This window comes from Condylura cristata, unplaced genomic scaffold (assembly GCF_000260355.1).
Source record: "Condylura cristata isolate star-nosed mole 26May11 unplaced genomic scaffold, ConCri1.0 scaffold00004, whole genome shotgun sequence".
Classification (NCBI taxonomy): Eukaryota; Metazoa; Chordata; class Mammalia; order Eulipotyphla; family Talpidae; genus Condylura; species Condylura cristata.
The window spans coordinates 11,250,335-11,266,587 of NW_004567105.1; the positions used below are offsets into that span (position 1 = coordinate 11,250,335).

The following is a 16,253-nucleotide window of genomic DNA, read 5'->3' on the forward strand; positions in this document are numbered from 1 at the left end:
GTATCTTTTTCAGTCAGTGTTTTTGTGTCTTTTGGGTAGATACCTAGGAGTGGGATTGCTGGGTCATAGGGAAGCTCCATGTTTAGCTGTTTGAGGAACCTCCAGACAGGGAAAACTGTACTTTTAAATTGTTTGAAATCTACCTCCAAGTTTTAATTGCCTCCTTTTCTTTTCTTTTCTTCTTCTTTTTTTTTTTTTTGGTAGGAGGTTGCAGAAGATTTTAAAATAAACATAATAAGGTTTAGAACTGCTACAGAAACATTCAATTTACATCCAGCCCCATGCTGGATTGTGAGGCCCTTTAAGTGCTGTGTGTTTACTGTAAGCCTGGCCTAAGCGTGGTGCCAGGTACCGCCACAGTATGCAGTCTAAATATCGGTTAATTAAGGAACAGATTAGATGGCATGATTTCCAAATGTACACTTCTAGTTCTAGGGACTAAAAAAAATAGTCTTAAAGGAGAAAGTATATATCTGATAATATACGACCTGCTGTCCTCGCTTTCATGTGTTACACTCAATACAGTGAGCATGTGCATGGCCAAGTGCCTTATTGTGGATGGGAGATTTCTTCACATCCTAATTAATTAAAATAGCTGCTTTTTTTTTTAAAGATTTATTTATTTATTCACACAGAGCTGGGATACAGGCCAGAGGTGCAGGGGTGGTGAGAGGATTCACCAAAGACAAGAGTGGGGAGCAGAACAGGCAGATTGACGAAGTACACTGCTGAGGGGAGCAGCAGGTAGGTCAGGAGAAGTCTGCCTCACCTCTGGGCTGTGATCGAACTCATGCAGAAGTCGCTTTAGCTTCTTGGTGCTGCGCTTTAACCCGCTGCTTCACCAGGGAGAGCAGATAGCTGCTTATTAACTACTCTGCATTGTGAATGTGACTTAAAAGGCATCAGTTATTAGAAGTTTACGTTTCATTTTATTTATTCATTTTAAAAGATTTATTTATTTATGCATACAAGAACTAGGGTATAGGCCAGAGGTGTGGAGGGTAAGAGGATTCACCAGGGACAGAATGGGGAGCAGAAAAGGCGGATCCACTGATTTATACTACTGAGGGGAGCAGCGGGTGAGACAGGAGAGTTCTGCTGAGCCATGGGGGTCCCCTCCCTGGTTGGGGATCAGACTTATACTTCAGTGGCTGGTGATAGCTTGATAGCTGAGACTTTAACCCCTGCGCCACCAGAGAGGCCCTAGTGCTGTGTTTGTATTGGATAAGTGCATTCATTAAGCAGATATATTGAGTGTGTTCTCTGAATAGGCAGGTGAAAGGGACATGGTCTGAGAGTTGGGAAGGGAACCACTGGCCTGGGTCTACCTAACTCCAGCAGAAATTAACCCTTGTGGTTCCCTCAACTGCCTGGGTCAGGAACAGCCAAACTTAACCTGTTTTGTGTGAATTTCTTTTGGGGGTAGGCAGAACTTTCATTATTCAAAATAATGTTTTAAGACTTGTAGACTAGATTTCTAGTACCCTCATTTTAGCTTTAATGTTCTGTGGATTTACATGTGTTAGATGCCTCACGCGAGAAAGCATGAGCTATATGTAGTTAATGGAATGTGCGCTATGGAGAAATGCCAGTGGCCACACACAGCCCTTGTAAGCAGTCTCTTTGGGGAGTTTGGGAGAACTATACAGCCACCTGTCAACTCAACAGGCTTATCTTATTCCCTGCTGTATGTTTAGTATCGGAAAACTGCTGAATACCTAGTAGGTGTTAAATAAATCCTGGGCTGATGGATGCATGAATTTGGGGTGATCTTAATCAGTATCCTCTGGAGCTCATTTCCAGGAAGGGTAAATTGGCTACTCCCATGCAGACCATCTGCAGTTACTTTTTATTTCTCAGACATGAGTGGTCTAATTGCACTCTAAGGTGGAAGGTACTATCAGAAAATTAAAGAATTGTAGCTCATCCTCAGTCATTTTTGTGTAGTTCTGATGAAGCCATGCCATATACATGAAAACTGAGTAACTGTGGAGGGAGTAATTAATTGAATGACTAGTTTTTTTGCTTAGAAAATCAGAGGAAGGGAAGAAAATTGTAGGTTGAAACGTCCTAAGGGAGAGGAGACTTTTACAAGGAGGGCGGAACTTTTCCTACTTGAATTATTAGTGGTTGAAAATTGCTGCAGGAATTAGCTAGCAACACATGGTTGCGAGTGACAGAATCCCAGCTCAGACCTAGCTGAAGGAGAAAGGTAGTTTTGTGACTTGTGTAATTAGAAAGCACAGGGTGAAACTTGAGGGCAGGGTTGCCTCAAGCTTGCACCAACTGCTCCAGTGATAGCACTTCTTTCTCCCCGTTTACCTCTGCTGGTGTAGTTCTCAGCAAGCTTCCCCCGCCTGTGAAGATTGCTGCCTGCAGCCCCTGCATCCCATCTCCCATCTCCTGAGCAAGAAGAGAGTTTCTCTCTCACTAGCACCAGCTAGGCCCGGGGTGGCTGCCTAGGCAGGGAGTGAGTATTCTCACGGTGTCAGGCTGCCTTTAACCACCTGGATCATTCTGAGAGCTAGGGTTGGGGGCTGGGCTTTCAGTTTCATATGAGACACATGCACTGAGCTGGGTTCCCCAGAGGAAAATCACGAGGCAGTTAACGAAAGAGCCAGAGCAACAGTTGTCATAGCCACTGGCCTGAGTCAGAACCCATTTCCTTTCCTGGGCCTGTCATTGACATCGTGACTGAAAGCTCTTAGCCCTAGCCTGTTGCCTTTTAGAAGTGAGTTGTTTCCATTTTTAACATGTTGTTACTAATCACTTTATCGGGGAAACTTGTATTCTTGGGTGGTATGTTAGGGGCCTATTTATAAACAACTCCGCTGGTGGGGACTTGAAGTCTTTCACTAACGATTCAGTGCATACCCATAATTTAGTAATGCTAGAATTGATCGTTGCATTTTAGGCATTAATATCTAAACATTGTTGAATTTTGTCAATGAAATTTAGCATGCTGCCTAAACCTGAGTCTTACTTTTGATGAAGAGGGGACCTGTGGGGGGAAATGTGACAGCAGAATGGGCGTGAGCTCTGGGCTCAGGTTCCCTTTGGCATCCCACCCCTCTGACTTTGAAGAGACAGTGCTGCCTTCCTCCAGGCAGCGGGAGGACCTGCTTTGGGGAAAGGACAGCATCTGCTGATTTCTCAGATTCCTTCAAGTTAACATATTCAGCGGACCACACTGCTACATTTGGGAGTGTGCCTTGAACCCAGTCAGGCTGAGCTGAGGGAGCACGGGCTGATTCCACAGAGCAGCAGCCTCTCCCGTGCCCTCTGCGCTAGTAGCCAGCCAGTCCTTCCTGCTTCTCAGGACCAGTTGCCTGGAGCCCAGGTGAGCTCCCTGCATGATCTCACTGGGTCACTGAGCCCCTTTTCTGAACTTGGGGTGGTGAGAAAGATTCCCACCCCTTCCCATGAGGTAGAGCAGATTCACAGAAACCCAGCAGTTTTCCAAACCCTGCCTGGACCTTTACATCTTGATTTGTGTGAATTTTCAAGCACTGCATTAGGAAACTGTATCTTGGTTCATCATCACTTTGGAATGTGGTATCTGGTTATTTAGATGCCTCAGAAGAAATTTCTATACAGATAGCAGCTCAATGCAGGTACCCTTAATTGAGCTGGTCCGGGCAAATCTTACTTGCCATTTCTGTGCTCAGCATCCTGAGTGCCCACAGTGATGTTATCTTTCTTATATGGGAATCTCTGTGCCTCGGAGGGTACCTAATTCGCTGGCTTAGTAGAACTTTTGTTGAGCCTGTGGCTGGCCCCCGGGGCATACATAGTGAACAAAGCAGACAAGTCCCTGCAGACAAGGAGTTGATACTCTGGTTGTGCATTTAGACATTAAATGCTCCTTAAGTACAATGGTAAGAATTGTAATGACAAGAGGGTGCTGTGCTAGACATCAGCAGTGCGAACCCTTCTCGTTTGGTGGTTGGGTCAGGGAGGCTCTTCATGCACTTTAAGTTCCACTTTGAAGGGTATGAATTACTGAGACAGGGCAGTTCTGTTCTAGGCCATTGGTTCTCAAATGTAGGTGATTTTTTCCCCCAAAGATTTATTTATTTATTCATATAAAACTGGGGTACAGGCCAGAGATGTGGAGGGTGAGAGGATTCACCAGGGACAGAGTGGGGAGCAGAATAGGCAGATCGATGAAGTACACTGCTGAGGGGAGCAGTGGGCTGGTCAGGAGAGGTCTGCCGTGCCATATGGATCTATATGGGAAGGCAGGATTGAACTCATGCAGAAATGGCTTAAGCTTCTCAGTGCAGTGCTTTAACCCATTGCGCCACCAGGGAGGGCCAAATGTAGGCGATTTTGTCCTGCAGAGGCATTTGGCAGTGTCTGGGTACATTGTAAGTTGTCATGACGGGGGCATGGGGTGGGCTTGATGCCAGAGATTCTGTTGAACATCCTTATAATTTGCAGTAATGTGCAAGACAGCCCCTGAGACTATCCACTCCAGAGTGCGTGCTCAGGCCATGGAAACAGTGTGAAGGTGTTGAAGTTGGGATGCATTTGAAAAGGTGACCAAGGGCCCAGGTGACTGGAGTGCGAACAGCAAGGAAAGTGCAGATTTAGGGGAGAATGTTGCAGGTAGTGGTGCCCTGCTCCTGGCCCATGGCCAATTAGGTGTTCAGCATTTGGGTGCTTGTCCTGAGAACAGTGGGAGGCATTCAAGAGTATTATGTGCGGGTGTGTGGGTGGTGGAGGGCAGGGAAGTTGCTCAGCATTCTGCTGTGCACAGGAGCCACAATGTCAGTAGTGCCAGAGGTGAGAAATCCTGAGTTAGAGGGAGCAAGAATGGCCGCAGGCAAGTAGAAGACCTGGGTGAGCCAGTGGTAGGCCACTGCAGAGCAGTGGACACAGTTGAGAGGTTTGGGAGGGCGATCATGTCCCCCTGTATGCCAACAGTGCTCTGCCATCGTAAGGCACAGAAGTGAGTGAGAGAGACAGATTCACTTACTCTCCCAGACCCTATTTGGGAGTCTAAGTGAATATTTGTTAGGCGAATACTTACACAAACTTGTTATTGCTCACCTGATTGTGATCAAGTCTTGTGAAGAAAGGTGGTTTAAATGAGATGTCGGTATGTGTCAGGCCTTTTGCGTAGTGCCGTGCAAGGTGCTTGGTAAATACTAAGCAGCCCGCGTCCCATCCCAGAGCTGTTCTTGCCTTGGCCACGATGCTCAAGAAGAGAGCAGCAGCAGAACTATCTTCTGGGCTGAGGCTGAGACACGCTGAGGGGTCTACTCATCTTTCCTAGAGGCAGAGTGGAAAAAATAGAAATGTTCACTTTGATTTCTTGGCCTGAGTGACATGAAAGCAGAAGGCAGCAATACTTTCTTAATTTAATACAGCCTTATTATTTAGAATAACACATGTAGGCTTCCTTTTTTATTCCTTCTAAAATGTAGCAAGTGTAGCTATCATGGGTTATATATACTCAGTATCTTTTTAACTTCCTACTGTCCCTGAAATTGATTGTTCCCATCTTGTGATGTACATGCAGTATCTTTAGCAGATGATTAGTCAATCTCTGTATGATTCATACTTGCACTAACTTAGGTAGGGAAAAAAAATGGTCGTTCAGAATCTTACAGACCAAGTCAGGCCTGTGCTGCAAGAGACAAATGCATTCTGCGGTGAAATTGAACATGTCACCCACTTTAAATTTGCTTCCTGAAATCGTTTCTTTTAGGTTCTAATTTATCCTTACCCCATGCCACACACACCCTTCCCTGCTTCATTATTGCATTCACTTCTGTCTGGTTAATTCCAGTTCAGTTAAAGCCCCTTTATCAAGCTTTAAGAAGTTCTGTATCCAGCAGAGACTTATGGAGATGTTTTCTTTGGGCCAGTACTCCTCTGCTTAGTAGAGGCAGAAAAAGATGGTTCTGTTTTTCCCCCCTCTGTGTATCTCACTGTCCAGACAGGAAGATGGACAAGCAAGGAGACAAATTTAGAACTTACTGTAATAAATTAAGGTGAAGAGATAGGCGTGAATGTCAGGCAAAGTTTCGCAGACAAATGTGGCATCTCAGCTTGATTTGGAAGGAGGTGGCTGAGGGAAGACAGTGGAGCCTCCCACCCTTTTAAAGTGAAAGGAGGTTTGACAGGGGCACTGTCCACCTTCTAAGAGCAATAAATAGTCCTTAAAGGGCTGTGGCATAGTAGGGATTAACGCTGGGGAGGCACATAGCGGCCACTTAGCGCTTGCAGACTCATTGATGCGGAGTTTGCATTTGTCCCAAACATTTGTTCGTTTTTTCTTCAGTTTCTCTGAACAGTGTTTAATGGTTTTTACTGTATAGGTCCTTCATTTCCTTGGTTAAATTTATTCCTAGGTATTTCACACTTTTTGCTTTACCAGTGAATGGTATTGCTTTCATCATTTCTTCTGCTGCTAGTTCATTGTTTCCCTATAGAAATGGTGCAAATTTTTGTAGTCTGCAACATCACTGTATTTATTATTTGCCCTTAGCCACTGTAATAATTTTTAAGTATACAGTTAATTCAGGGGCATTAATTACATATTGTGCAAGGCTACTACTTTATTTCCAGATGATTTCATCACCCCAAACAGAAACTCTGGAACTGTGAAGCAGTAGCTCTTCAGTCTCCCTTTGGCCCCTGATGACTTCTAATCATTACTTTTGTTTCCATGGATTTTCATATTACTGACATTTCCTACCATGAACATTCTGTTAACAGTGTTTGTCTTGTTTGGGCAGTTTCCACCTGGTTTTCCATGTTTGCCAGGAACACAGAGATTGGGTTTGCCTGTGTTGCCATTTTGCTGAGGTCCATGTTAGATAATTAGCTTAATTGTTTCCCTTTTAGCTTTAAGACTTTTTGCCTAGGCTTGCTTGTATATTCCACAAGGAACATGCTTTCTATTTGTCATACTAAGTCTTCAGAATCTAGAGTTGTGCTACATAATACTCACTGATGGACTGAATTAAGTTATTAAGTATTTAATAATGATTTGAAAGCAATCCTGTCATGCCATAATACTTGTGTGAGTGTACCGGAATTTGTTTACCCAGTTAGCCTTCATTTAGCTTTTAAATTATTTTTCAGCTTTTGTTTTTATAAGTAAAGTCATTATATCTTTATGTAAGTCACTGAATGTTACTCTGTCATACTCTTTCTTAGTCCTTTTCCCTAGCAGTGTGCTATTTTTTGCTTTTTATTTGGTTGACACTATTCTCTCTCTCTCTCTTTTTTTTATAAAGATTTATTTATTTGTACATACAGAACTGGGGTACAGAAGCTCAGGGGCGGCAAGAGGCTTCACCAGAGACAGAGTGGGGAACAGAACAGGCAGATCGATGAAGTACACTGCTGAGGGGAGCAGCGGGCGGGTCAGGAGAGGTCTGCCACGCCATGTGGTCACCTCCAGGGCAGGCAGGAATCGAACTCATGCAGAAGCGGCTTTAGATTCTCAATGCTGTGCTTTAACCCACTGCGCCACCAGGGAGGGCCCGACACTATTCTCTTTTAATCTAAGCTCCTTAAAAAGCCAAACAGTACCTTTCAACTAGGTCATTTCATGCAAGTAAATGACGGTCCCTCACAGGGATAGTAACTCCTGGGGACAGAACCATGATTTCCATTCTGTGCTCCCTAAAATGTCCAAAATTTTATAATGTAATTCTTCGGAGTCAAGGAGTGTAGGAATGGTCTAGAAAAGTGATTTAATTAGTGTTTGAGTGAATAATGGCCATGTGCCTTAGTTTGGATCATTTCCTTTCTCTGAAATCATGCTGGTCTTAATAACCATTCAACTCTTAATTCAAAAGTTGGTCACTCATATTTTAGCCACTTTGTGTTGGGAAATGGTGTGGACTGAATACTTGTGTTCTCCCTAGATGCACACATTGAAATTTTATCCCCAACGTGATGGTCCTGGGAGGTGACTAGGTTAGGAGGGTGAATGGGATAAGGACCCTATCAAAAGAGACCCCAGACGGCTTCCTCCTGTGCCATCTGAGGCCACAGTGAGAGGAGAGTGCTCATGAGCCGGGAAGTGGGCTTTCAGCTGATACCAGATCCACTGGCACTTTGATCTCAGACTTACCAGTCTCAGAACTGTGAGGAAGGTGGTGTGTTGTTTGCACACCACCTGGGGTTGTCTTAGCAGTCTGAGAGGATAAGACAGAAGTGGCATGTTTCATCCAATGCGATAAGAAATTGCTGCTGATGACAGATTTGACTTCCAGTTGATATCATAGGAAGAGGAGGGTGAGCAGGAAAGATAAAACCTAGAATATCTTTAAGCTATCTTGGTCTCTCAGGCTCCTAATGCAAATGTAACTTTGTTTTTAGAAGCCTTGCAGAGCATGTTGTAATCTAGGAACATTGTAAACTCTTCAAGCTCTCTCATGGTATGGAAAGCTGCTTGAGGTTGGAGAGCAGAGGCACCAGTCTCTCAGAGTAGCATGTCACCTCTCTGGGCTTGGAAACCTGAGAAAGGGGACATGTGCGTTTACTGAGTAGACCTGCTGTTGTCTTTTTATAACCCTGTGCTTTACCATCTACCTTGACTGAGGATGGAGATGAAAACAGAAAGTTCTGGAGGGAAACTGTGGCGTGGTAAGGTAAACATCTTGTGAGATGTTTGCCTTGTAAAGCTAGTAGACAGAGTCATTCATTCTAGAATGCTTACTGATTTTATGCTAAGTATCTGAGAAAGGTTCTGAGAGTAAAATTAAGAGAATAAAATTAAGAGATTGAGTTCCTGGCTTTGAGGTACTGACCGATAAATAGATTAGTTATATTTCGGTATTGTGAATGCTGTCTTTAAGTGATGTGTGAACAGGTTGCTTCTATGCATTGTACAGCCCTGTATGATTTGCACATCTCATCTCCTTATCAGAAAAATCTTGCGAAGTAGGTGGTATTAATATCTTCATTTTACAAAAGAAGAAATAAGGAATAGAGAAGTGCCCTAGATTTCATTATTGATAAGTGCCAGGTTGAAACTCATATTTCTGATAGTAAACCTTCTCTTTGCACGATACTAGTTCTTCTAATAATTACCTCTCTTCCTTTCCTAAACTGGGGATCCTCCTCATACAAAGGAGTTTGGGCTCATCTTATTCTAACACAATTGTGCTTTTGACCCTGTTCTGAGGTCAACCCAAGCATGTGCAGGTTTTATAACTTTAAAGATTTTATCATCCTTAAAAACATGACATTCATGTGCACCATTTAGAAGACTGTTAAGACATCCTAAAAAGATTGAGAAAAGCACAGTTGTGGTCATTTGTAGACATGCCAGGAAAACAGTTCTGGGTCATTGAATTAAGGTTGATAATCATACAAGTTTCAGAATTCGTGTGACTTTATAAATGTGTTCTTGACAAAGAAACTCTGCAAATAAGCCTCAGAGGAGGTCTGTTGAAGCTAAGAGAGGCTTGATGAAGAGAAACAGGCTCTGGAGTTGGGTTGCATGAAAGACCAGCCTCATCACACAACTGCTTCAGCACCTGCAACTTCTCCGTGGGAATTAGGTCTTCATAGTACCTTTCTTACAGTTGGTAGCGTGTCATGGAGATTCAGTGGGGAGGAGCCCCTGGCATGATGGTGCTTAGTGAGTGTGTGTATGTACCTCCTCTCTTCAGAGTCCAACCCATAGAGACAAGCTTCAGCTGCCATTTTGTAAAAACTGCCTGACACCTGATCTTGACTACCAGGCATTCTGTGATTCTTAAAATGGAGTTTTAAAGGTGATAAAATGCTTTTAAATTAATTTTTATTAAAAACTTTTTTCAGTGACATACCAGTCATTGGCGTACAGTATTCCATTGTGTGTATATACCGCATCTGTTTGTGGACACTAGGGTGGTTTCTGTATGTTAGCTATTGTAAATAGTGCTGTAGTAAATATAGGGATATAGGTTTCCTTTCAAATCAGTGTTTTTATGTTCTTGGGTAGATACCTATGAATGGAATTGCTGGGTCATATGATTGATCCAGTCTTAGTCTTTTGAGGAAGGTCCACACTACTTTCCATGGGCACTAGACCAGTTTACATCCCCAGCATTCTCAAGTTTTACCAAGAGGCTGTCCTCACAGCAGAGAAAAATAAATTCTCGAGAATGGTATAGAGGGGAGGAGTTCGTGTGCCCTCTCCTAAGAATGAGCCTGGTGCTGTTACCAGTGTAATGTTTTAAGTGTGCTCACCACTGTGAAGTGGCAGTTGATGGGGTCAGGATCAGGTCCCAAGGGTCCACGGGAGGCTGAGGATGGGAAGACACACAGGGTTCTTGTGGGGTTGGCAGGTGCGTACAGGGTGGAAACCAGGCCAGTCCCCTGGTGAGCCCCAAAGCTGTACACCCACAGTCATCTTATACCCCGAGCTCTGGAAGGAGTTTCCAAGATGATTTGACCTATAACAAGACAGATACCTATGATACCAGAGAGACTAAATAATCTGCTCAAGATCTCTTCTGAAAGTGACAGAACAGGGGTGAAAACCATGTCCCTGAGTCAGCACCCATTATTCCCAACATGTCCCTTCAGATCAAATGTGCAGAACTCAGCTTAGCAGGAATGCCCTCCAAGGGTGGGATAAGGGTCCCTGCTGCTGCTGCTCTCTCAGGCACACCTAAGCGGTTTGGAGATGGTGAGATGAAGTTATCCGATGAAGGAAGGAAGGAACGTCAGCATCTCTCAGACACTAGTGGAGAGTGTCTTCTCTGATGTTTTCTCCCCACTTCTGGGCAGCCTTACTAGCTAAGAACATTTTTATTGAACTTGACTTTTTATGGTTTGTATTACAAAATTGAATAGATAACTGGATGTCCTTTGTGAACTACACAGGGATATTGATGGGTATCGCTTCTGTTTGATCCAATAAGCTGATACAAGTCAATACAGTTGTACTATGGAAAATAGATAAACATTCTATATTTTGCAAAGTAACCGACAATTTATAGTTCTGTGCCTGGCGTTGGGTTTGGTGCTATGTGTAATGCCAAATCCATGTAGGAGTTGCCGTCGGGTTAGAGGCCAATTTATTGTGTGCACTTAGAACAGCTATATGTACCAGGACTAAAGTGAACCCCACCAGTTCTCAGCCCCACGACACCCATTCCTCCTGTATCATTAAGTGCCCCCTGGCCGAGGCAGTCACACATACTAGAAATACTGAAAACAGAGCAAGCAGTCTCTTTGATGCTTTCCCTCTCTTTCACTCCCCAGCCAGTCTGAGAGCTGGTGCCCCTGACACACACTCTGCTCCATGAGCTGCCAGCAGGCTGTTCACCACTAAGCTCTGCAGCATTGCACCTCTGGAAGTCCTTGCGGTTGTTCTAAGAATGAGTCAGATACTCCCTTCTTCACTGGGGCTAGCACCAGCAATCAGCTTCTCTGTTATTCAAATGCCAGGCTATAGTCCTTGAAGTCAGGGAACTTAGCTTATTTTTCTTTGTAAACCCAGTGCCAGGCACATCAGGATCTCAGTTTTAAATAAAAACACTGAGGGGGCCTCCCTAGTGGTGCAGGGTGTTAATGCAGCACCATGAAGCTATTTGCAGCCACTGAAGGGCCAGGGAGCTGACCCACATGTGTAGCAGACCTCACCTGTCTCACCTGCTGTTCCCCTCAGCAGTGTATTGCCTGTTCTGCTCCCCACTCTGTCTCTGGTGAATCCTTTCATGCCCCACATCACTCGCGTGTTCCCCAGTTCTTGTATGCATAAATAAATAATTTTTTAAAAAAACATTGAGAGGATTACTAGTTTAGTTTATGGTATTTTTAAAGCTTTCTAATTAAGTGAGGATGTGAAGAAGCCAGATCTCAAAAAGCCTGAGCCCCATGAAAAGACACAAGCAGTAACAACTGGACAGTTTGGTCCGCCAGGCCTCCTCTGGAGCCAGATGTCTCACAACTGAGTTCTGACCAATGAAAACATAGCTGGTGGGTGCTGTTTCCAAGAAGTCTCCTTAAAGGGACTCGTCTGTGCCCTCCCTGGTGGTGCAACCGGTTAGGACACAGCACTGCACAGCTGCTTCACTATGAGTTTGATACCTGCCCCAGAGGTGACCCACATGGTGAGGCAGGCCTCTCCTGATCCGCCTGCTGCTCCCCTCAGCAGTGTACTTCTGACCCCGACTCTGCCTCTGTGACTCCTCTCACCGCCCCGGCACCTCTGGTCTGTACCCTTTAATAAATAAAGGGACTTGTGTTCCCCCTTCTCAGCCGTTGCGTTGGCTGGCGTGAAATTTCAGTGACTGGGCTCCCTCAGCCCTCTGGCAATAGCTGGGCCACTTCCTGGGCCATACCCTGGGGTTGGTGGGCTAGGAAGCCCAAGGAGCCTAGGTAGGAAGGAAGGTATTCCAGGTAGAGGGGTAGAGTGAAAGGACATGTGCAGGGCAGACAGAGGACGAGCTGGCACAGGGGCCGCCAGAGTGATGTGCTAGGACCCCCGAGAAAGTGGTTGAATATGGAGGCGGGGGCAACTGCCGCCAGTGGAGTCAGATGCAGATTGGACAAACCTCTGTGGCTCGAACGTGGATGTCTTGGTAGGGCCTCTGACGTGGTGAGAGCGTGGGTGGGCGGGGGGTAGTAGACCCTTAAAGAACGTGACTGTGGAAGAGAATTTGGAGTAGTGAGATTGTGTGTGTGTGCTCACGGCAGAATTCTGTTGAGTAAAAAGAGTAGGCAAGGTTGGTATGTGAGAGCTGATGATTCACAGAGCAAATGGACAGAGACTGGGTCTTGGCAAGGAGGAGGGGTGCTTTGTGGGGAAGAGGGTGGAAAGAGAAACGGGGCACACGGGTTTATCATTGGGGATGCAGACTCCATGGGCACCTATCTGAAGCCTCCCATTTTTCTCCTGAAACATTTAGCAAGGTCATCAACGTTACCTATGACTTGTAGGTAATACGCTCTCCACCCCCTGTATCTGGTTGGTTTCTTCTGTACTACCTGTGTTCTTCTGTGTCGTGCAAAGTCTTTTCCACATTCTGGATGGATCATACAGCCGTGTCAGTGCTCTTTGTTGCCGCCACGGCCCATGGCCTACAAGTCTTGTCATAATCCGGCCCCGCTTCCATTATGAGCCCACTTTGCATAGTGGCGCTGCAGCAAAACCTGCTGGACACTTGTCCCCAAGCAGCTTGCCCTTGCTGCTCTCAGCAGCCTCTGAGGGCGCTCTGGGTGCTGTCCCTTTCTCCTTACCTGCAAGCTTGTTTTCTAGCCTCCGCTTCTCGTGTCACAGCTTTTTCGGATCTCTTTGCTTCACTGTGCTCTTCCCCGCCCCAAGCCAGGAACTGTAGCTCTTATTTCCATGGCTTTGTCTGACGCTGATGAGTAGCCTTTTCTCTTCATTGAGCACCAGGAGCACACTCAGGTATATGGCAGGTGCCACGTGAATGGGTGAATATTTTTTTAATGAAATAATAGTTTATTTTTATATCATTTTGTGCCTTTTTCCATCTCACTTGTAATCCCCATGGGCTTCTCATCACCATAGTCCAGTGTGCTTCTCTCCCCCAACCATTTTTGATCCCAGTGAATGGGTGAATTTTGATTGCTTTGCCTGTTCTGTTGACAGTTTTTCATGAAATGAAAGTCATACACATTTAGTTTTTTTTTAAAGATTTATTTATGCATATAAAAATGGTGTGGGGAGGGGACAGAGTGGCGGGAAGCGGGTGAGAGAATTCACCAGAGGCAGTGGGGAGCAGAATAGGTAAATCTGCTAAAATACACTGCTGAGGGAGCTGTGGGCCAGAGAGGAGAAGTCTGCTGCACCATGTGGGTCTGTCCCTGGCCAGGGATTGAACTCGTTCTGCAATGGCTGGTGGTAGCTTCATAGTGCTGAGACTTAACCCCTTCTACTACTGGGGAGGCCCTCATACATATAGGCTTTGATGCAAAAAATCAGTTTTTCTTTTTCTTTATCTCTAGGTGGTTCTGGAATGGAGCCGGGATCAATACCACGTTTTGTTTGACTCCTACAGAGACAATATTGCTGGAAAATCCTTTCAGAATCGGTGAGATCAATTTTGGAATAATTTACTGGGATTAAAATGATGGGTCATGAAATCATTGTATGTATAAATATATATCTCTACATATATTTAGAACAATGATACATATATACATATATATATATATATCTACATATATTTAGAACAATGATACATATATACATATACATATACATATACATATATATATATATATATATATATATATATATATATACATATACATATACATATACATATACATATATATATATAACTCACCCTTGCTTCAGATGGGGGATCCCTCACATCTGCTTCCCAAAGGTCTTTCCTAGTTTTAGATACGGTTTAATTTATTCAAGATTATTCCCCTCTGAAAGAACTTTGTAGTCCATCCCCACCTCTCATGGATAAAAATCCTCCTGATTCTCGGCCCTCCCTGATGGCGCAGCGGGTTAAAGCACAGCATTGAGAAGCTTAAGACACTTCCACATGAGTTCGATTCCCGCCTGCCCCAGAGGAGATCCACCTGGCGAGACAGACCTTTCCTGCCTCGCCCACTGCTCCCCTCAGCAGTGTACTTCGTCCATCTGCCTGTTCTGCTCCCCACTCTGTCTCTGGTGAATCCTCTCACCCTCCGCATCTCTGGCCTGTACCCCAGTTCTATATGAATAAATCTTTAAAAAAAAAAATCCTCCTGATTCTCAAAGAGTAAAATGCTTTGCGTCATATTGAGTACAATAGCTCCCCTTTTTCTGGAGGATCTTTTCCAAGAATTGCCCCCTCACCAGTGGATACAGCGATTGTACTGAGCCCTATATTAGGCTGTTTTTCTTAAGCATACACAACTGTGATAAAGTTGAATTTATAAATTGGGCACAGTAAGAATTAATAATAACTAACAGACTAAAACAATGGTACTATAAAAGTTGGTGGCTTTCCCTCTCTGAATATCTCTTTGTACACAGTACTTTAATAATGTGGTTAAACACTGTGCGTAACTGAAACCTTGGTAAGGTTTCAGATGAGGGAGGAGGGGACTTCTGTTCTGGTCACAGGCTCTCCTTTTGCCCTCGGCCCAGTCTCGGGATGTAAAGGTTATTTCATTCCCCTGTAGGGTGACTGCTCTGCATCAACTTTGAGCCCTGGCGAGTGTTGTGCTGACATCACTGATAGCCTGGGCCATTCCCATGACAGAGGCCAGGGAGAGCCGCCCTTCACCTGTCCTGGCCACCACGTCTCACCCCCTAGCTGTGGGGCAGAACAAGCACCCCACCAGTTGGGTTTTGTTCCCCCATGGCCGGGCTTCTTGCTGCGGCCAGGCTTTGGGACTCCTTCAATTTTGCTTTACTTTGGAGACTTTCTTCCCTTCCAGGGCAGACCTCAGAGTGGAAACAGTATTTTCCAACATCCTCCTTCCCTTCTTGCGGCTAAACTGAGTCACACTCTTCTTGGTCTTCAATATAAAACTGTTACTTCCAACAGTTATCTGTAAGACTGGTATCTATAAAACTGTTTATATATAAAGCATAACTGTTTTATGTTATAAAAGCAATGTATATACCTATGGTGGAAAATAGTTCAAACAATACAGAAAAATAAAGGTAAAATCTGTCCCCTTCTGAATTCCCTTTACCCAGAGGAATGATTGTTAATGAAGTTTTGGTTTTGAGTTTTTTGGTCATTGTCATTTTAACTTTAAAAAAGGAGTCCTTTTTCATTTATTTTCTTTTTACAGTATCTCTTGATTTTCCTTTTTACTGTGATGGGGTAGGTACACAGTTAACTACTACATGATGTGGAGCAAGAGATGTTCAAAGTAGATAACAAGTCGTTCACCTCTCAGAAAACCTTGGTCTGGATGTCTGGGACTATACCCACAGGCCTCCCTCCATCCTGATTATTCCATATGCTCTGAGGATAGGTCCACAACACCTTTCCCTCTACTCTCACAGAACTAGAAGACCTAACAGAATAGTGTCAGTAAGCACCGTTGACAGTTTTCTGAAACCCTCTAGATTGCCAATTCGCTGAAGACCTTGTTTCTCACTTAAGACCATGTCCCTGTTCCACCACTCCCTTGTTGTGGGTGCCTATGTGGGTTCTGTCCGATACGTTTTAAAAATAGCTCTGCTAGCAGGAGTATAATGGACCAGGCGAGAAAATACAAAAATAATGAACAACCATATACCAGAGACATTCTGTGGGGGCGGAGTGGGGAATGGGATCAAAAACGGGGGTGGGGGAGGGAAA

The 16,253-nt window shown here is 44.5% G+C and overlaps 1 protein-coding gene across 1 annotated transcript in view; it reads left to right on the forward strand.

Annotated features, from left to right (window-relative positions):
- Positions 1-16,253, forward strand: part of GNPTAB (N-acetylglucosamine-1-phosphate transferase, alpha and beta subunits) — a 54,419-nt gene that overhangs the window by 2,021 nt on the left and 36,145 nt on the right. The window contains exon 2 of the mRNA XM_004675754.2: positions 13,939-14,024. Within this exon, the coding sequence (XP_004675811.1) occupies positions 13,939-14,024 (86 nt within the window). The remainder of the gene's footprint in view (positions 1-13,938; positions 14,025-16,253) is intronic.